Source organism: Trichogramma pretiosum, unplaced genomic scaffold, assembly GCF_000599845.2.
Source record: "Trichogramma pretiosum strain Unisexual culture from Peru unplaced genomic scaffold, Tpre_2.0 scaffold1, whole genome shotgun sequence".
Classification (NCBI taxonomy): Eukaryota; Metazoa; Arthropoda; class Insecta; order Hymenoptera; family Trichogrammatidae; genus Trichogramma; species Trichogramma pretiosum.
This window is the reverse complement of record NW_019641703.1, coordinates 1,403,456-1,424,952: the sequence shown is the minus strand read 5'-3', so window position 1 is coordinate 1,424,952 and position 21,497 is coordinate 1,403,456. Positions and strand designations below refer to the sequence as shown.

The window sequence follows — 21,497 nt, the reverse complement described above, 5'->3', positions numbered from 1 at the left end:
AATCCACATTCGATCCTCTCCAATGCGTACTTGAATCATTGAGTGTACGTGTGCGTACATTGTAACGATGTGTGCGCGGACGATGAGCTGTCAATGGCGCGGCGATTTCGACGTAATTCGAGAGTCTCTATATACTGACGTACATTCACGATCATTATCATAACGCGGTATAAGTATACATAAGTACTTGGACATTGTGCTTATCGCAGCTCGGCCGATGAGTAATCGCGGGGACTCGCGACGCGCACAATCTCGCGCGTTCAAAAAAAAAAGCTCCGCGCCGCGCTCGGCTAGAGTTCCTTTCGCGGTTTAAGCTTACACAATATGAACAATCATCGATCGCGCGGCTAAGCTAGCTCTAGCTGGGTGATGCACGATAGGCTTTAACACACATCTTCCAAAAAAAAGCAGACGTCTAGCGGAGGGGGTGTGGGTAAAAACGATCGATCGATAAGCCAAGTGATACTCGAGAACGATATACCGTCTACTGTTACGCGCGCGCGTCATATCTAGAGGTGTAATCTTGGATCGATAGTCGAAATTTTTGGGGGATTTTACGACGTACGCGTCATTCTCGACTCGATGCTAATTCGTTGTTGTTTTTTTTCCTAAACAACGATGTATCGATGTAACCATTATTTGCATAGCCGATGCGCGAAACAATGAATCGAGCGCGATCGCACGCACTGCGTTACGCGGCATTTATCAAACACGCTCTTTGCGCGACGATCGAACTACTTATTAATGCTTCGACGACGCATCGTCATCGTCATACACATTGCACACACACGCGTTGTTTTGACTTATTTTCGCCGTAGTTAGTAAACAGCCGCGTGAGTATAATGTATAAGTAATAGGTATGTATATCGGTTGTGCGAACACGACGCGCACGTGAACACACACACAGACTGTATATTATACGCCGTGCTGCAGCGCAGAGACATTAAACGCGTATAGTATATCGGTGTGTGTGTGGGTGATAAAACATCGTGTTCGCTGTATCGTGAATCGCTTAACAATACAGGAGAGCCGTTTTATATACGGCTTGTTAATTGTTTTACGATATGTACTACCTATGTGAGCACGGCCACACGTAGTAGTAGTAGTAGAGGTATACTACATTTTGTATCTAGATACAAACTTGCATGTCGTATAATATGCCGTGAGTTGTTGTTGTATCGCATACATTGTCTCTCGCTTTTTTTTACACACGTATATAGAGGTATATAAAGTGTAGTATAGTATAAGAGAGAGAGCCGAAGCGAAGCACATCGACTTGCAGCGAGTTCGCGCAAAGCGGGGGGGAAGCTTACACACATATATATATTTCATATATATTTATATAGGAGTTTATATATAAATGTATATTCGACTCCCATCGAGCTGCAACTGCCGCAGGAGGCCTATACTATCTAAATATACGTATGTATGTGTATACACAGGTATAAGCGGCAAGGGATACGAATATCGAGCCAGAGCCCCGCAGGCAAACTTCGGCGCGGCCAGGCAGCGTATAGACAGCAGTTGGCTGGCGATTGGCACGCAGGACACAGCAGCAGCAGCAGCAGCTCCGAATTCAGCAAAGTCGCAGCAGCAGCGTGCAAAAATTGCTGCCTGAGCAGAGCGCCAGCACAGTTGTCTCTCTTACTCGCGCGTCGTCTCTCTCTCACTTTTCGCGAGGCAGGCAGGAGTGTTTTGTGTTTGCGAGTGTGTGTGTAATACTCATGATACATCGGAGTTTGCACGGGCGCGAGTACCGAGAGGTAGTGAGTGAGTCACTCGCGACGACGACGACGAGCTGAGCAAGCTGAGTAGCAGCAGCAGCGGAGGTCGCGCGCTTTGAAACGCGACAAGAGAGAGAGAGAGAGAGAGAAGACACAGACACACTTTGCGGGGACTACTTTGGCGAGCGCAGTTCCGATCGAAAGTCGGAGCAGTGCACACATTATATCGTGCATCGTAGTAGAGTCGATAGAGACGACGCACGTTTATCTACGACGGCCCGGCTCTCTATCTATCTCTCTCATATAGGGATTTTACTACGTGCATACATACATACATACAGCGTAATATATAGAGCTGCGTGCCTAGCGGGACCCACCCACACCGTAGCGTGTGCTGCTGCTGCAGTGCAGGATTATAATACAGATAGATAGAATAGATAGAGGATAGGGTATAGGTGGTGGTTGTTTGTTAAGGTGCCTTTTTAACGCTCGCGCGTGCAACTTTTGTGTTTCGTGCGTGCGTGCGTGCGTGCTCGCAGTGTTTGGCTTGTGTGCTTACACTATCGTCTACCGCTGCTGCTGGACTGCACAGTGCAGGAATCAGGATCAACAACATGGCCACAATCGTGGACGAACGACAGGAGCTCCTCGAGCGATTTCAGGCGGTGAGTTTGAAGCTTTCCTTTTCTCTTTTTTTCTTTCTTCTACTTCATCTCGCGTATCTTTTGCACGTTACCTTACCAATTACAATTTCGCCTCGACATACCTGCACACGCTGCGGGTACGTATAATATCGCTTTTGCGATAAAGAGACGACGGCAGCAGCAGCAGACTTTCGCACACATGCACATAAGCTCTCTGGGCTACATTATATATATGTACATTATATACACACGTACGAAGTAGTATCAGGAACGCGAGCTATGCGCGCGTACAGTACATATACAAGGTATATACACAGACATATATATAATATGTATATGAACGCGATTACGTAGTTGTGCAAATAGCACCATGATGATTACATCGGCGAGCGCAAAGTCTCGGCTCTCGGCTACGCTTATAATGAGAGAGCGTCAAAACTAGCTCTCTCTCTCTCTCTCTCTCTCGCTTATGTACTGCGAAAAATATCACGATCTCGGGAACTTTTTTTCTTCGTCCTTCTTTGCTTTACTTCTAAAACCGTGTATGCGCAGGTGGTCCGCAAAGTGCTGCAGCCACAAATTCATATAATAGTAAATGAGGCATGCACACAAGACGCGCTTTGTCATCTCTCCGTCTCTCCTATGATGCTTTCTACACGCGGTATGCTCGTTTCGACGCTACAGCTTGACAGTAGCTCGACCGCATGACGCGTCACCACGCGTGTGCATCGAATTTAAATACATGCACATAAATTTATAAGAGATCGATGAAAATGAAAAATATAATAAAATGCTAATCCTCTCCCTCGAACACAGATGGACGAGAACGGCGACGGCTTCATCGATCTGGCCGAGCTGCGCACGGCCCTCGACCAGTGCGGCTTCAAGATGCCCGGCTACAAGGTGCGCCGCATGATCGAGGACTTCGAGGACAAGCGCAAGCCCCAGGACAAGGGTCGCCTGAGCTTCGACGAGTTCGAGGCGCTGTGTCGCGAGCTGCGCGCCAGCGAGCCCAGCTCCACCTTCAAGCAGGTCGTCTCGAAGAAGGAGAACCTCGAGACACTGGGCGGTATCTCGGCGGCCTCGAGCGTCGGCACGACTCACTCGGTCCGCCTCGAGGAGCAGCTGGCCTTCAGCGACTGGATCAACTCGAATCTGTCGCGCGATCCCGACCTGAAGCACCTGCTGCCCCTTGATCCGGAGGGTCGTCAGCTGTACGAGCGCGTGAGGGACGGCGTGCTGCTCTGCAAGATCATCAATCACTCGTGCCCGGACACCATCGACGAGCGCGCCATCAACAAGAAGAACCTGACGCTCTACAGGGCCCACGAGAATCTGACCCTGGCTCTGAGCTCGGCCCAGTCGATCGGCTGCAACATCGTCAACATCGACGCGCACGATCTCAGCAAGGGCTCGCCCCATCTCGTACTCGGTCTGCTCTGGCAGATCATCCGTATCGGCTTGTTCAATCAGATCACCCTGGAGAACTGTCCTGGTCTGGCGCGACTCCTGCAGCAGGGCGAGCGCATCGAGGACCTGTTGCGCCTGTCGCCCGAGGAGATACTGCTTCGCTGGGTCAATCATCATCTGGAGCGCGCCGGAGTGGGTCGACGATGCGCCAATTTTCACTCCGACATCACCGACAGCGAGGTCTACACCCACCTCATCAGGCAGATCGCGCCGCGCGAGGCCGGCGTCAGTATGGAGGCCCTCATGGAGACCAGCCCCCTGCAGCGTGCCGAGCTCATGCTTCAGCAGGCGGCGAAGATCGACTGTCGCAGCTTCGTCACGGCGGCCGACGTGGTCAATGGCGTGCACAAACTCAATCTGGCCTTCGTCGCCAACATGTTCAACAAGTGGCCGGGTCTGGAGCGACCCGACGACGATCCCGCCCTGCTCGAGGGCATCGAGGCGCTGGAGGAGTCGCGCGAGGAGCGCACCTATCGCAACTGGATGAACTCGATGGGCGTGTCGCCGCACGTCAACTGGCTGTACACCGATCTGGCGGACGGCCTAGTGCTGTTCCAGCTCTACGACATCATCAGGCCCGGCACGGTGAACTGGCCCAAGGTGCACAAAAAGTTCTCCAAGCTGCGCAAGTTCATGGAGAAACTGGAGAACTGCAACTACGTGGTGGAGCTCGGCAGGCAGATGAATTTCTCGCTGGTGGGCATCGCCGGACAGGACATCAACGACGGTTCGGTGACGCTCACCCTGGCGCTGGTCTGGCAGCTGATGCGCTCGTACACGCTCTCGGTGCTAAGCTCGCTCAAGGGCCAGCCCGGACAGCCCGTGGTGGAGAAGGAGATCGTCCAGTGGGTCAATCAAAAGCTCCAGCAGGCCGGCAAGACGACGTCGATCAAGAGCTTTCAGGATTACGCAATAGCCGACGGCAAGGTCATCATTGACCTCATCGACTCCATCAAGCCCGGCATCGTGAATTACGACCTCGTCAAGGAGGGAGGCAACGACAAGGTATGTGTACAGCGAGTTATTTTGCACAATCCTGTGTGGCAGGCGTACACACGTACCTTTTGTGTTTAATTGTGTATGTACGGTGTGTCGCGGCGCGCGCGCGCGCCTGCGAGCTCGCGCAATTCATTCGCGCTAAAATAATAATGTATTTTATATACGAGCCGTGTTTTCACTTTCGTTGCTCAAGCCACACGAATTTATTATGTTTCACGCGCGAGTGTATATAAAAAACGCGCGGACACCGCGATCGCAATTATTTTTTTATACACGTTTACCGAAATCGATTCTCATTATTCTGATTTTTTTTTTAATTCGACCACTCGAATGAACTCGTGCGCGAGCGATCGTTTTTATCATCGCTTCTCTGCGTGCATTTTTCTCGATCGCTATTAACGCTACACTAGATACCGAGAGTTTTTCTTCTCAATCGAGTTGCTCGCTTGTTGGAAAGAAAAACAATTCATAGATATCACTTTTCAGTGGAAAAAGTGTAAATGAACTAAAAATAAATAAAAAATTCAACCGCAAGCTAGCTCATTGTTTCGAGAGTCGCGTATACGCGCGCGGATATCTGTTTCGATGCGATAAGAGCGCGAGACAACGTCAACGACTCCGAGTGCGCTTATACACTTTTTTCCCCTGATGTACACTTTGCAAAAAAATATTTCGCAACAGTTTTCTGTATAACTTTTTAATATTGATTTTTTTTTCTCTCTCTCTTTGTCAAACAATCGCAGGATAATCTCGACAACGCCAAGTACGCGCTGTCCATAGCCAGGAAATGCGGAGCCCGCGTCTACGCCCTGCCCGAGGACGTCACCGAGGTCAAGCAGAAGATGGTAATGACTGTTTTCGCTTGCCTCATGGCGATGGATTACGTGCCAAATATGGATTCGAAAGAGCCGCCGCAGCTACAGCCACAGTCGAATAACACTCGAGAGAATAACGGCCAGCAGCATTGAGCAATTGAGAACCGCGCGTGAAATATAATGAGCTGCTGCTCGGCTTTAGGTACATTTTATACATAATATATATGAAAAGCAAATATTATATATATAACAGACATATTCCATGGAAGAAAAAAAAAGAAAAAAGGAAGCGAAGAAAGATGCTATAGGTTACCCCTCCGGCCTCAATAAGATTTATTTTGTACATATGTAACCCGCATATACATATATTATTATATTTATTTATTTATACACAATACATTTATATTTATATTTCATATACATACGCGTATAGATTATATGCTTTATAGAACGTTTATAGGTATTATTGATATACATTTACAATACGTGTGTATTGACAATACACAGTTATCGTTTATTTACATTAAAAATTAAATTTATGTAATTAATTAATTTACATATAATTATAAAATTATATATTTGTATGAGTTACGACTTTTACTTATACGTTACTATTCAAAGTAGTAAATTTCGGGTGCATCGATTTCTAACAAGTAGGAAGCTAATAATTAAAGGTGATAATAAAACAAGAAAAAGCCTAATAATTACGGCGTAAGTAAGCACAATTGTTATATCGTTAGGCGCTTCGCGAGTCATTTTCTACGAGAGGCTATTTTACTATCAATTGTAGGATCCTGAAAATGCACAAAATTGCATTGGAAATATTTTTACAGCGACAAAATGATTATATATTACTTACTAATATATATTATACAAAAAAAGTAGAACGTGTAAGCAGGTAAATTGTAAATTACCTATTTAATAACGTATTTTTTCAAGTATACAATGAGAAGGTAAAAAAACTGTAGCTAAATGCATTGAAAAAACTTTATATTTAGAAAAATTATTTATGTATATGTATGTATATATACATGGTTTAGATTGAACGATTGTTTCTCGAGCTCCTTTTATGAAGAACGATGCAGTCATGGCTATTTTAATTTTCAAACGCTGGCTTTACTCTTGTGTGTTATGAAAAAAAAGGTTTTCATATATATAGTGCCATACACTTGAAATATTTCGTGCTGTTCTGAATCGAGGAATATAACTTTCTAGAAAATTCGCCGAGACAGATCAATTATCTAATCATTTTTAATAAGCTCACGTGCAAAAACAGCAAAAAAACAGGTGCAATGACAAAGAATGCGTTGTTCGATTATTTATTTTCTCTTCTAATATGTAATGCAAGAACTATAAATACTTGCTAAACTCAAAAAAGTGCGTTAAATATTTAACAAGTACTGTATACCGAATTAATTCGACTTAAATAGTCAGTAATTAAATGCCATGTAAAAACCCAGTATCACGCCATTATGTACTTGAAATTCTTGCGAATGTGAGATTTTGGTTCATACTTTGGCTGATCAGAGATTTCGACAAAATTTATCGGCTTAGCTTAAAAGGGTAATCGTTTAATTGTGCAATATGTTTGTAAATAATTAATTTAATTAATTTAATTGCTACAGGAAAATATGAATGTAACTCATTGGGTTGAAATAAATTGTCTTTATTACAATTTTAAAAATCGTCACATTTAGATTATCACTAAAGTTATAGGAATACAGCTGAATCATATTCATCATTCTTTTAAATGAGTGAACTTATTTCCAATTGCAGAACACGAACTTCTTCATATTTATTAGAATCATCTTAGGTATCAAAAGATGATTATGTGCAATATAAAATGAGTAATAATATAGAAGGAATTTACAAATTTATAAAAACTTTATTTGTAGATAAATTATTGAATAAACCTTTTCTGCGCTATTTATTTTGATATATACAACAAATTTATAAAAATTATGTAAAATTATTATCAAAATCTGCAATAAACTTTTTCAATACAATCTGTTGAATTTTATTCATCATCATGTTACTTTACTTAAAAATATATCCTAAATCAAAAGGATGTATTTTTCATTCATCACAAAGATAATTAAATTACCTTTTGATCATTTTGCTAATAAATTACGTAAGTTGACAAAGCAATACTGACTAGGAATGTGTCTGTACAAATCGAAACTTCAATTTTATCTTATAAAATTAATTATAGATTATTTAGTAAATCTAAATTCGGCACTGCATCTTGAATTTTACCCTGTGAAATCATGTATTCCGAGGCGCCTATGTAAGAAGCGACCAGAATACCGATTACACTCGCGATGTATATATTTAGTGGAAAAATTATTCCAGTAGCTACTGCCAGACCCAAATACGTCACGTATCTAGCCCAATTTTCTTGAGATTTACGGCCAAGAATGTCGGTATCTAAAAAATGATCGAGTATTAGTCATTGATGTTTGTATTTGAAAATTGAAAATGATTCATAGATTGTTCACGCACCGACGCATATGTTGTCTTTTTTAATAAATCGTTCTGCACACTTCTCACACATATCTGGGCCGTCACCATAGCATCCGTCGCAAGCTCTGTCACAGGCTTGAACAGAAATAAATAAAAATTTAAATCCATTTAAACTAAACATTTTATTGAATTCATTGAACTTTTTACAAACATAAACATAAAATTTAGTGCTATAATTCAGAATGAGTTTCTGTACCTATGCAAGTGAAGTTGCCTTCATTATTGATGCAGAAATGATTTTTCGGGCAGCTCTCTTCATTTTCTACACATTCATCTATGTCTACGCAACCTTTTTCTTCAATTTTTCTCCAACCTGAATGACAATCTTCAGTACAATCTTGTGGACTACCACCTGTACAATCTCCTTTACATGCTGAATGACAGGCAGTACATAACAGTTTCCTTTTATCTTTGTAAGATTGATAGAAACCGCTAGCACATTCAAAGCACGAGTCACCCGTATAACCTCTGTCACAAGTGCATTTACCATTTCCTTTTCTAGTGCCAGCTCCCTTGCATTTGCCATTATTGTTGCAAACACTGTCTGGAAAGCCTGGACATTCTGTACATTGTGGACCATATGTATCTTTGGGACAACATCTTTCAGCTTTGGTAATACATAAATACTCAAATAAATCAGGATCAGTCTCTTGTTTTTTGAACCACCATTCTTCTATTTCACTCTCTAATTCTTCAGCCAACGAGTGACATTGGGTTTCGCCATGATCGAGATCCTTACAAACATTTTCTTGAATTTCAATTAGCCTAACTTCACTAGTTTTGTAAGAACCAAGTTTATCTTCTTCCCAAGCGCTGTCACCACCTTCAAATTTACCTCTACTTGTCTTGTCCATTCCCTAAAAGATAAAAATGAAAATATTATATTATCAATGCAAATATGTAACTTATGAACTGGTTACTACAAAGAGTGGCTTACTTTTTTGAAACTTTGAACTAATACTTTGCATGATGCACAGGGTGGCAGTACAGCATTTTTGGCCTCTTCTTTGTTTTTGTTATTCGTTTGACATTTGTGAGGTGGAAAACTTACAAGTAAAATTAACGATAAAAGCAAAAGGCAACGCATGATTGTGTGGATAATCAAACGAACGTCGCGCAAACAAAAGAGATCACAGATTTTAGAGTAATGTACAAAAGTTGTGCGAGATCAGCTGTTCATCAGAAAAAACTCCGAAATCCCGGTCGATTACAAAACTTTGACGTGCACACGGTGACGCGTGGATAGCAGAACTATTTACAAAAGCGTCCACGCACACACACGTTCGCGTATACAACAGGTTCGCTACGATCGGAGCAGTTTAAAAAGCATTAAAATGGTATTAAAACTTTGTCAGAGGTGTTTTTTATTAGCAAAAACAACCAATGGCGAGCTGCCACTTTGCCGGCAGTTTTGTCTGTGATATAGCATAAGGGTTAAGCCACAAAAGCTCGCGTTAGTTTGCGGCGCGACTCACGATAGTGAATATTTCTGCGGTTACTGCCTGTCGGCAACGCGACAACTCGGAAGTCGGAGCGCGCGCGTTTCTCGAGTGGTGTGCGAGCGCAAAATACGAGAATAAAGCGAACGGAGGTATTTTAAATACCTACTACTCTCTTGGTGAAGTTTTCTAATTTGGTGTAAACAAAATTTGTTATATTTATCGAGTAGTAAGTAACATTAGGCTTAAATAGCGGCACGCGGACGCTAATGGATCCGTCAACGGACTTAAGCGAAAATATACACACACGTTCGAAGTTTCGACCAATTGTAGAAGCCTTGTAAAATTATAACGCATCGGATAGGCCTCTCGAAGCAGCAGCAGCAGGCAGCATATGTGTACACGCTTCGCAAACTCGATTCTGCTGCTGGAAAAAAGCAAGTTGGAGCGAGTGCGAGAGAGAGAGAGAGAGGGAAGAAAGAAATACCGTAGTTTGATCTAGCTCTCTCAGCTGCGACTCGCTGTGCTCTGCTCTGCCTTCGATATATACATACTATATGCCACAGTATGTGCGAACGGCCGACGATCAGTCAGTGAGAATTTCGCGAGCACGGTGTAAGCACGCACAGCACGTTTTATTAAAAAAAAAAATATATTCATTCGCCCCCTCGTTCTGCCAAAAGCAGTAGGTATAATATTATTTTAAAAGATAATAAAATACGTACTCCTCCTTCTCTCTTCGATATCTGTGCCTGCTCTGTGTCTGGAGTCGTTGTTTTCTGTTTTTGATTGATATCGTTTTCGATACAAAAAAAAAAATACGGCAAAGTGATAATGCGTGCGTGAGCCCGCGAGTGTGTATGCCTGGTGGTGCTACTGCTGCTGCATGTGTTGTACATAACTTTTGTCATAATATGTACATATGACAACTTTGCGTGTGTCAAAAGCTGTGCCTCGCACGACGACGATCTTCCTCGAAAGTATGCTGATATACGTGGATCACTTGTGCTCTCGGCGAAACCTGTATATATTACCTTATTATTATACGTACGTGCGCTTGAGAACCTACTTTGTCGAGCTGGACGACAACGTAATATTTTTTTTTCTGCCTCTTCTCGTTTCTCCTGTGTGCCCGCGATTATTATCATTATTATTGTAACGTCGTGCATGTGTAACGACAACGACGTTGTGTCGTTTATGTTATTCACGTCATATATCGTGTATTAATTCCTGCAGTGCCTCGCTTCGTGAGCAGAGCTATGTGTGCTCGAAGCGGCCTACATGCCACATGCACTACTATCGAAGGCACAGAGAGACTCGATTTTATTAATCATGTAGCATCGAACGCGCTCTCTCGATTGTGTATATATACATAACAATTGTAACACGACCCAATGATACGATTGTTGCTCCGAAATTCCCGTTCGATCGTGCGTGTATACAACCTACACTACAGCACATATGTACCGCGCGATACGTATTTTGATCTGGATTTTTATTTTGTATTATTCTATCCAACTGTATCCGATGATGCACGTTTCAGCAAGCATACGATCGGCGTTGCTCGTGCGTATAGGATAATTTTCCTGCCTGATTGACCAAAATAGTACCTATCAAGTGTAACGAGTGTTGACCTTAAAGTACCCAGCAGCAGCAGCAGCAGCAGCAGTGAGCAAGAGAGCGAGCGAGTGAGAAAGAGCGAGAGAAGGCACAAGTGTGTGTCGTATCCTTGTGTTTTCAGCTGTATGTGTAAACACTCATACCTAATCTCGAAAGAGAGAGAGCGATATATATGTAATGCACAGCATATTACTCATTCACCATGCCGTAAAGTCGAGCAATTTTTTATCGTTCGACGTTTCGAGCTTAACATTTATATGTGCGCGAGAAGTCCGAGAGGCGTTCTATATCATATATTTTTTTTTCCTACTGAGCTTTTAAGTGCTTTGTTTGTTTTGACTTTGGAAAAAAAAGAAAAATTTGTCATGAGGTCATGCTTGTTACTTACATTTAAAGAGCTTAAAAGATACTACACAGTTTTTTATTTTCATCTGTTGAGTTAAAAATTCAATAAATTTAAAAGGGCAGAATTTAATGAAAATAATGTCAATACCATATCAGTAAATTATAAAAGTTGACATATAAAAAATTATTTATCCTATTAGATAATATCTTTAAATTTAATTTAGATGTATAATTTATCAAAAATAGATAACATGATGGTATCATCCAATCAGAAGGTGTAATCTGAAATTAGCACTTACCAAAAAACATTCACTTTAAATCATATCAATCATTTAGGTCATTGATTACTCCAAGGACCACTCTTACAAAATAACTATTCTATTCTCTGAAGGTTTCTTTTGTTGAAAACTATCTAAACAAATATTTTTGTATAATTTCAGATAAACCAAACGGTGCACAGTGCAAAAGAAGTAAAATAAATATTAGTGGATGGCAGGCATTGAAAATGAGAGAGTGCTTTTAGCTGAAGCAACAGGAAATCAGTAGCAGTAGGGTAACTTGCTACAAATGGTGAGTGTTTCAAGGATAGGAGAAGCTGACTATTAGTAACTAATATACATTATTCGTTCATTGCAGATGTTTACTCAGTATGTCAGAGAACGGTATGCAAGAAGAAGAAGACGAAGTTTCCAACAGCGAGGAAAGTACTTCATTATACATATTTCCAAACACAATGAACAACACCACAGCAGCCGCAGCAGCAGCAGCTGCAGCAGCCACAGCGGCAGCAGGAGTACAAGGTGCAGAAGTTGCAGGCCATCAGCAGCCTGCAGTAGTAGAATCAGTCGCAGAGGAGTCAATCAGCGCTTTGGAGTCGATCTCGTCGACTCCGAGGATACCAGGCAGGCCGCTCAGTGCTTTTCGCACGCACGCCCGGTCTGCTAGCCATGGAGGAGTGCTGCTGGCCAGCTCCGCAGCCAGCGGGACGCCCGCAAGGCCTGGCAATTCAAACTGGACCGGTGGCCCATTGTCCGCGGCCGGTCAACAGGTGCGGCCTTCCGCGCTTAAAAAGCCAGGACACCAGCGGGCATTCAGTCAAGGACAAGTGGTCGAGGTACAAACCGAATCCGGCCAGAAAGTCAGCGGGCACAGTCGCGTGGGCTCGAAGACCGACTTCATTCTGCCCACGAATCACCGGGAAGACGCGCCGCGTCCCCATGCCGCCAACAAGACGTCTTTTCGAGGTCACTCGAGGCAGGCCTCAAGGTCCGAGTCCATCTACACGATACGCCGCACGATCGCGCCGTCCTGGTGGAGGCGGCTCTGGGCGCACTGCTGCGGCTCGACCGTCGAGGAGCCCAACTGCCGGATCATTCGACCGAGTCATTTGCCGCCGCCCAAGACCCTGCGACCCCAGCAACCGCCGCCACTGCAGATCGGTGTTATCGATAATAGGTATGACCCTGTTTCGACTGCTCGCTACACTATGTTCGTTTTTCGATGTTGGATATTTCATAATTATCTCGTCTGTTTTTTCTCTCCCGCACAGAATACGCACAACAAAGTACAACGCTTTGAACTTTTTGCCCAGAAATTTGATGGAACAGTTTCATCGAGTAGCGAATCTGTATTTTATTTTTATCGTTCTACTCAATTGGGTGCCGGCGATCAATGCATTTGGCAAGGAAATCGCCATGATACCCGTGCTCTTTGTCCTCGGTGTGACGGCATTGAAAGATTTCGTCGAGGACAGGAGGAGGCTCGCCAGTGACAAACGTGTCAACAATTCGACTTGTCGAGTTTACATAAGGTAACGCCTCGTTAACTCGATCTTTCCGAATTCTCATACATTCTTCAACTTCTTTGTGTGAATTTATTTATTTTTTTTGCGTATGATTTTAGAGAGGGAGATAGATACGTCAAAATTCCTTGGAAAGACGTCAAGGTTGGCGATTTGGTGCACTTGTCGAACAACGAACTGGTACCCGCCGACATGTTGCTGCTGCGAAGCAGCGATCCCCAAGGTTTCGCTTTTCTCGACACCTGCAATCTCGACGGGGAGACTAATTTGAAGCAGAGACAAGTGATCCCGGGCTTCCTCGATCTGCAGGCCACGTTCAAGCCGTCGGAATTTCGCTCCTTCATCGAGATCGATAAGCCGAGCACGAAGATCTATCGGTTCAACGGCGCCGTGGTGCATCCCAACGGCGTGCGAGTGCCCGTGTCGACGGAGAATCTACTTCTGCGCGAGTGCGTTCTGAAGAACACGGACTTCATAGAGGGCATCGTCGTCTACGTCGGCCACGAAACCAAGGCGATGCTGAACAACGGTGGTCCGCGTTACAAGCGTTCGCGCCTCGAGAAGCAGATGAACTACGACGTGATCTGGTGCGTCGTGATCCTCGTGATACTGTGCATCGTCGGCGCCGCCGGCTGCAGATTCTGGCTGTCGACCTACGCGTCGGCGGGCGAGGTGCCGTTCCTCGAGAACACGCAGGACCCGGCCTACGAGGGCATGCTAACTTTCTGGACGTTCGTGATTATACTGCAGGTCATGATACCGCTCAGCCTCTACGTAACGATTGAGATGGCCAAGCTCGGCCAGGTCTTCCATATCATGTGCGACAAGGAGCTGTACGATCCCGAGACCGATCGACCCGCCGAGTGCCGAGCTTTTAATATAACGGAAGAACTTGGACAGGTAAATTGTCGTTATATATATTATTGTTTTTTCCTGTTACGCGAAAAATTCCGAGGCTAAATTTTCACATGTCTTCCAAAAATAGATACAATACGTATTTTCGGACAAAACGGGAACCTTGACGCAGAACAAAATGACTTTTCGAAGATGCGCGGTCGGTGGCCAAGACTACGCGCACGTGGGCGATCTCGACCAGATCGTCGCCTGCACGCGATTGAAGGAGGACCTGCTCATCGGTACCTGCAGGCATCGACTTCAGGAGTTTCTCATACTCTTGGCCATCTGCAATACCGTCGTGGTGAGCACTCATCCGCACCACGACAACATGAACTCGAGCGGCGTGATCGAGGAGCCGCAGACCAACGGCACGGACACCACGCGCTACTTCTTCAACAGATACATGAGACTGAACGAGTCGAATAACTCCAACAACGCCAATAACGTCAACGAGACGAGCGATACGGCGTCGACCGAGGTGCCCGAGACGCCCACCTCCTTGATACCACCGACGAACCAGATGCTGACCCCGCCGGCGATGAATTTATCGCCGATCGATAAGTCCAGCGTCCCCAGCGATAAATTATCAAGGTAACGCACGCGCCTACAACGTTTCATTATTTTTCATTTCCAGACGGTAAAATTTTTATCGATATCAATTCTCTTTCTCTCGTATCAGGCCAAGGCTGCTTAACCTGTCTGGATTGACAGGGTTCAATTTATTAGCGAAGAGACTGTCCCCGTCGTCTAGAAATAATTCAAGCTCGATCATCGAGGAAAATGAAAAATCATTGCTGGACGTCTCGATCAATCCAGCTATATACGAAGCTGAAAGTCCCGATGAATTGGCTCTGGTTCACGCTGCCAGGGCATACGATGTTAAGTTAATTAAAAGGACTGCTCAAAGTGCCATCATTTCACTACCAGATAAATCAAGACTGACGTTTGAAATTTTAAAGGTAAAAGCTCGCGAGCTTGCGATTTATCGCAGTCACGTGCCTTGCGATTTTTACCAAATTTTGCGTTTCTTTTTCACAGGTTTTACCATTCGATTCGACGAGAAGGTGTATGTCGATTATTGTCAAACACCCGCATACAAACGAGATAGTATTGTACAGCAAAGGTGCCGATTCGACGATACTGTCGTCGCTGAATCGCAGCGAGGAGGACTCGACCGTGACCGCCAAAGTGCGCCAGCAGCTGCAGTCGTACGCGCGCCAGGGCCTGCGCACCCTGGTGATGGCGCGCCGCACCCTCAGCGCCCAAGAGTACGAGGCGTGGCGCCAGAAGCACGCCGAGATCGAGATGTGCTGCGAGAGCCGCGAGCGCAAGCTGCGCGAGTCCTTCGCCAGCCTCGAGAGCCAGATGAGCCTGCTCGGCATCACTGGCATCGAGGACAAGCTTGAGGTGGGCGTGCCCGAGGCCATAACCAGCCTAGTGGCAGCCGGCATCGTGGTCTGGGTGCTGACCGGCGACAAGCCCGAGACGGCGGTCAACATCGCTTATTCCGCGTGCCTGTTCACGCCGTCGATGCAGATTCTACGCCTGCAGGCTCGCTCCAAGTCCGTCGCGGAGAATCTGATTCACAACCATTTGGAGTCGATAAAGCGCGAGAATTCGGTCGGCGGCACGACGGCGTCGCCCCGAGGCAGCTCGCAGAGGCTGTCCAATCAGAGCGACATGGAGGAGAGCGAGAGACTGGCGTACAGGATGGGAACTTCGTGGCAGAGACAGCGCGCACTCGTAGTCGATGGAAAAACGCTCACCTTCATCTTGGATCCTAGGTCTGGCCTTACCGGGCCTTTCCTAGAGCTTACCAGGCTCTGTTCGAGTGTTTTGGCGTGCCGCGCCACTCCCTTACAAAAGGTAGGGCTATAAAAACTCTTGGATGATCTTACTTTGATAAATGGGAAAAAAGGAATACTAATACATTTTTTTGCAGGCCTACATCGTTAAAGTTGTCAAGGAGCAACTGAGAATGCGAACTCTGGCGATCGGAGACGGCGCCAACGACGTGAGCATGATTCAAACGGCGGACGTGGGCATCGGTGTATCCGGATTAGAGGGAACTCAAGCCGTGATGGCATCCGACTTCGCGATCGCCCGCTTCCCAATGCTGGCGCGACTTTTACTCATACACGGTCATTGGTGCTACGACAGACTTTCCCGCATGATTTTATACTTTTTCTACAAAAATGCCACTTTTGTATTTTTAATCTTTTGGTATCAGGTGGGCTATTTTACCCTTTACTTTGTCAATTTTATGAAACGATTGTTAATTTTGATGAAATTCATTTTCCAGATGTACTGCGGCTTTTCTGGAACAGTAATGATAGATCAGATATACTTAATGTTGTACAATCTTATATTCACCTCGCTGCCACCACTCGTTCTCGGTATCTATGATCAGATAGCTTCGGCGAACGTGTTGATGGAGACGCCGCGACTCTATGAAAGGGGTCGGTTGGCGTCTGCCTATCAGCCACATTCGTTCTGGATAACTATTTCCGATGCTTTGTATCAGAGTTTGGTGATATTTTTCCTTACCGAAGCCGTGAGTATTTCTACTCTGAATTGCAACCGTTCACGTTTTTCGTACTTAATAATCTATACTGTTTTTGTTCCTCCAGATTTATCATGACACGAGTATCGATATCTGGGAGTTTGGCTCAACAATCACTACATCTTGTATTGTCATTATGCTTCTTCATGTGAGCATTGAAACTAGGTCATGGGTAAGCATCGTTACAATATTAATGGCAGTCACGGTTTCTCGACTGAATTTCATAACACTTGTTTTTTTTTGCAGACGCTCATTCACATAGCAGCCATTATTATGTCAATCGGTTCATTTTTCGTTTTCGGTCTATTTTACAATGCGGTATGTGTGAACTGTTTAGGTTTGCCTGGCTCGTATTGGGTACTACAAAAAGCCATTGGTAGACCCATATACTGGTTAACTGTAATTATTACTTCAGTTATGGCTACATTACCGAGGTAGGTTCAAGTGTACAATCAATATGATCATTTTAAGATCGATTATTAATTCTAATTGATCCTTTATTTTTTATTTAGATTCGTTTATAAAGTTCTAAAAAATACTATGAAGCCAGATATCATTATGAAAGCAACCATGACACATGCAAAGAAAAACGAAAGGATGGCAAATGGATTAGACACCGGAGAAGCTGGTCTTGTAGCAGGATGGTCCAGATCAACTCAAAATGCTACTATTAGGTAAAATACGAAGTTACACTATCACACGAATGAAAAAATGAAATGAAATAAAATTGAACTATTTATCAACAGGTGACATTACTTTCCAAACTGGTCAATATGCTGCAAACAAAAATGTTTTGACAAAAGTTGTGGCTTAAAATAGCACAATGAAGCAAATAGATGGGCAATTAGTTTGAGAACTAAGAAATGTGAGAAATTTATAGGAAAAATATGTTTTAAAAAGAGTTTTATCGAGAGGGAAGGCAACAGACTATTGAATAATTTAGTCAAGTGCAAAGGGTTCATTGTAAATAAATGTGAATGTTGTTATTGTTAAATAATAAATTCTTCGCGAGTTGTATTAATTTGTCGAGTCAAAGTGGCCTTAATCACAGACTGAAATTAGTTGCATTTATTGGCTGTGATTTTTAGGGACCAAGTATATATATTTAGTCCAATTGTATAATTGTCAATATTGCACGCGCAGAATCCCCCCCCCCGAGAGCGAATATATATATACGGTGCCGATGAATTTTTTCTTTTTCGAGAAAGAAAAAAAAGTCAACCTTTAAACGACGAGCGCTAGAGTAATAAGCACTCTGGTAGTCACACGATTTATTTAAAATTGGGCTAAATAAATGTGTGGGCTGGTGTCGTTCAAGGGTTTCAATAGGTACGAAATTGTATAAAAAAAATAAAGAAAAGAAATTAATAATATATATTATAATATAAATAATGCTGCTGCTTGTTGAAGGATTACTGAAGAATGTTTGTAATAAAAGAGATATGTAAAATAGAAAAATATGTCATTAAATAATTTTCATAAAGAAAAACGAAGCGTTGTCTGTCGTCCAATCATTATTACTCCTCTCCTGAACGTATATATAATTTTTTGCGCGCGATCACGCGTATACGGCTCTTACTTATAAATTATTTTCCGAGTATTCGCCGCTCGACGGATTCCGTCAATGAGCAGGCTTGTTGTTGCTGCTTCTGTCACGAGCAAAAAAGGCAGAAGAAGAGGAAAAAAAAATTGTGCAACGAGCCAACGCGAATAAATATTATAAAAGACTCGCTTCATGCTTACGTACCCGCGCGCGGTAATGTTCGTCAATCACGCGGAAGGACTCGCGGCGGCGATACATGTCATTATATCGACGGCCGCGCGTTATGTATCGGAAAATAGCCGATCGCGCGACGAGGCTCGTTGTTAACGCGGCGATCGGCGATTCCAAAGCGCGCAGCACGTGGGTCTCTTTAAATATCTGCTCTTTTCCGTTGTTTTTTTTTTATTTTTATTTTGAATTCGTACTATTTCAGAAATGCACCGAGCGCGCGAGGGTCGCGATAGCGCGACTGTAGAAAAGATCGCTCAGAATCGCAATCATCATGTTATACGGTGGAGAAGGGAGAGAGAACAACGCGCACGCGAGTGAGACCAGTATACACGAGATCGCAGAGCAGTAAAAGCCGTTGGGTAGGGGCACACGCTGCAGGTTTTTCGCGCGCGGCAGCATGAGCAGCACAGCAGTCGCAGACACAGCTCGAGCCCCCCGAATCGCGAACACATCGCTCTCTCGCACATCTCGCGCACAAAGTGTGTTCTGTTCTGTTCCTATAGATATATACATTATATATTTGAAAAAAACTCGTGTTCGAGCTTGCTCGTATTATAGGTCCGCCGCCAGTCGTCGACGCGCGAGCAGTCAGTGTGCAGCAGACGCTCAGAATTTCGCTCTCGCTTGCAACTCTATACACTTACATACGAGAGCTCTGGCTCCAAAAATCGCAATCATGGTTCCGAGTTGAGTGAGTCGTTCTGCTGCCTTTTGTTTACCCTGTGACGGCGGCTGGGCAGTACGATAGCGCGGAGCTGTCAACGACGCGCAGAGTGCCGTTTCGATACTACTTGTGCCATTTTTTTAACCGCTATTTTTTCGCGTGTTCGCCAAAAAGTGTGCCTGTGTATATTTTGTTTTTAAGTGTCATTAAGTGAGTGCGTTATACATTTAGAGCTACACGTATATCGAAGGCGATTGACTCAGTAGCGTAATTTTACAGTATTATTATAGATTATTATAAAAGTTACATGTGATACACGCGAGGCTGATCGTGTGGCTGCAATTAGGAATACTCAACGGTCCTGTTTGTGGTTTCGTTATCTCGATCAACTGATCGAGCGACATGGATCAGATGCAACATTATCTATGAATAATCGACTTCGTTCGCGCACATAAGTAGGTAAGGATACTGCGGATGCGGACTTTCATTTCATACAGATATATCATTATCATCATCTCTCGCACTGCAACGAGCTGATAAATATACACGTAGCAAAAAAAATAGCACATGCGATTTGCACGTCCTGCAAGCATGTCCTCCCCTCGCTTTCCCTCACTCACTTCTTCCCCCCTCGCGTGTGTCTGCGGTCTCTCCTCTCATTCTCTCTCTCTCTTTGATATTTCGTTCTTTCTCCTGCGACGGACTGTTTATACGAACCGATGAATTGAACGTATACACAAACTCGACGGAACATACAGCGCGAGAGCTGTACTTATAACACAAGACGATTGTTTTGCACGTCACTTTTTCTTTCGAAACGCACACGTAGACGTTTGTATACATTAATGATTTGTATTATTTGGGTGCGTGCTCGGTACAGTACGAGTGGACCGTGCCGAGTTTACTCTACTTCGGAGCTATTTAGCTCCCATGTACTTATTTCTAGACCTCGTGCAATTAGCGTCATGCACGGTTTGGTATCGCATATAGTACGAGCGTTGTGTTGTGTGCACATGTGCATCGACCAACGCGCGAGATCGGGGTAATACCCGAGACACAGCTAGACGCATAGACGCCTGCTAGCATAAGAGAGGCGAATTTCGATTCGCTACACCCGCGTTTGCGATGTATATAGATATATCGCTTATTATGCGGCGCGATTTTACTTTGGCACGCGATGACATGTGAACGTGTGCAGCTGCGAGCGGCACCGAAAAATCTAAGATTTTATTTTTACACGTCTTTGCTCCAAATTTCAGCTATTGTTCTTTTTCTTCTTACTTTATTTTTTTTTTTTTTGTATTTCGTGGAGTCGCTCGCAGATTGTTTTCACAAGTAATATACATAAGTACCGATACGTTATAATTTTGTATATCCTGGTATTTACATCGCGACGCTTTGTCGAGAAGTCGAGCGAGACAAAGAACGATGTATAGGAAGACAACGCATTAAAATTCTGATCGTCCGCCGCCGCCGCCGCCGCGAGTGTCATAATTGGTAACGGCAAAGAAAAAAATGGACCTCGCTGTCATCGCCAGCGTTTAGCTTTACGTTTAACCATTATACTTGATAATATACATATATCGCGTGTTATAATAGATAGAGCCTAGAGCACATAAGCAAGTCGAGTCGAGTCTCGCGCTAGGCGTGTAGAGCTGTTGCGGCCTAATTGCCACGACCACACGACGACGAAGCTCGCTCGAGCTCGCCTATTTGTGTGTTTATCTATATAATAATACAACGCCGAGCATCGAGTCGCTTCTACATAGATATATACATTACATTACAACCATTTATACCGCCGTATACACATATAAGCCTGGCGTCAATGAAAAATCTGCTGAAACGAGAAATCGAGGAGCGCAAACCGCACCTGATGATCATCGTGATAATGACGACGATGATGAGACCGTGACAAGGCCGTAGTATTAGCGCAGCGGCTTTAAAACCGAAGACGCGCACGGACACATGTATATTATTTGCGAACATCGTGTGTATACACACGTGCTACTCATGTGACATTATTACATATACGTATACACACACTTTGCTAAATGTTAATAGACAATAAAGCCTCTAAATATGCGTGCGTGTATGTGTGTGCGTTATCGGCGTCGGAATCGTCGCTCGTATATCTCCGCGGGGATCCGACATTATATGCTGCTCCCTTGAAAAAAAAAAAAGAAACAGAACTGTAACATTGTTTTAACTAATTTTAC

The 21,497-nt window shown here is 44.1% G+C and overlaps 3 protein-coding genes across 7 annotated transcripts; 2 read left to right on the top strand and 1 right to left on the bottom strand.

The window, feature by feature from the left end:
* Window positions 1–588: 588 nt before the first annotated feature.
* On the top strand, window positions 589–7,336 carry LOC106654256 (plastin-1). Its single transcript, XM_014374050.2, has 3 exons — window positions 589–2,389; window positions 3,185–4,843; window positions 5,581–7,336. The coding sequence occupies exons 1-3, from the start codon at window positions 2,339–2,341 to the stop codon at window positions 5,803–5,805; spliced, it is 1,935 nt and encodes a 644-aa protein (XP_014229536.1). The 5' UTR covers window positions 589–2,338; the 3' UTR covers window positions 5,806–7,336.
* Window positions 7,337–7,689: 353 nt separating this feature from the next.
* Window positions 7,690–9,676, bottom strand: LOC106656541 (cysteine-rich with EGF-like domain protein 2). The gene is made up of 4 exons (XM_014377576.2): window positions 9,113–9,676; window positions 8,372–9,032; window positions 8,155–8,250; window positions 7,690–8,079 (listed from the first exon to the last, which is right to left on the bottom strand). The coding sequence occupies exons 1-4, from the start codon at window positions 9,260–9,262 to the stop codon at window positions 7,859–7,861; spliced, it is 1,128 nt and encodes a 375-aa protein (XP_014233062.1). The 5' UTR covers window positions 9,263–9,676; the 3' UTR covers window positions 7,690–7,858.
* Window positions 9,677–10,126: 450 nt separating this feature from the next.
* Window positions 10,127–17,990, top strand: LOC106656512 (probable phospholipid-transporting ATPase VD). Of its 5 annotated transcripts, none has more exons than XM_023462738.1 (14): window positions 10,128–10,299; window positions 12,020–12,149; window positions 12,216–13,034; window positions 13,129–13,389; window positions 13,482–14,280; window positions 14,366–14,868; window positions 14,957–15,236; window positions 15,316–16,143; window positions 16,220–16,507; window positions 16,580–16,831; window positions 16,908–17,012; window positions 17,087–17,274; window positions 17,353–17,514; window positions 17,587–17,990. In XM_023462738.1, the coding sequence occupies exons 3-14, from the start codon at window positions 12,229–12,231 to the stop codon at window positions 17,588–17,590; spliced, it is 4,476 nt and encodes a 1,491-aa protein (XP_023318506.1). In that variant the 5' UTR covers window positions 10,128–10,299; window positions 12,020–12,149; window positions 12,216–12,228; the 3' UTR covers window positions 17,591–17,990. The 5 variants fall into 5 exon arrangements, with proteins under 5 accessions (XP_023318507.1, XP_023318506.1, XP_014233010.1 ...); XM_014377524.2 differs by having other exon boundaries at window positions 10,128–10,303; XM_014377532.2 differs by having other exon boundaries at window positions 10,137–10,229.
* Window positions 17,991–21,497: the final 3,507 nt, after the last annotated feature.

Coding starts and splice junctions, on each gene's coding strand:
- LOC106654256 (XM_014374050.2), top strand. CDS start 2,339: ATGGCCACAATCGTGGACGAACGACAGGAGCTCCTCGAGCGATTTCAG. Junction 2,390..3,184: donor TCCTCGAGCGATTTCAGGCG/GTGAGTTTGAAG, acceptor CCTCGAACACAG/ATGGACGAGAACGGCGACGG. Junction 4,844..5,580: donor AGGAGGGAGGCAACGACAAG/GTATGTGTACAG, acceptor AAACAATCGCAG/GATAATCTCGACAACGCCAA.
- LOC106656541 (XM_014377576.2), bottom strand. CDS start 9,262: ATGCGTTGCCTTTTGCTTTTATCGTTAATTTTACTTGTAAGTTTTCCA. Junction 9,033..9,112: donor TAGTTCAAAGTTTCAAAAAA/GTAAGCCACTCT, acceptor TTTATCTTTTAG/GGAATGGACAAGACAAGTAG. Junction 8,080..8,154: donor AAAAGACAACATATGCGTCG/GTGCGTGAACAA, acceptor ATCATTTTTTAG/ATACCGACATTCTTGGCCGT.
- LOC106656512 (XM_023462738.1), top strand. CDS start 12,229: ATGTCAGAGAACGGTATGCAAGAAGAAGAAGACGAAGTTTCCAACAGC. Junction 13,035..13,128: donor ATCGGTGTTATCGATAATAG/GTATGACCCTGT, acceptor TCTCCCGCACAG/AATACGCACAACAAAGTACA. Junction 17,013..17,086: donor GCATTGAAACTAGGTCATGG/GTAAGCATCGTT, acceptor TTTTTTTTGCAG/ACGCTCATTCACATAGCAGC.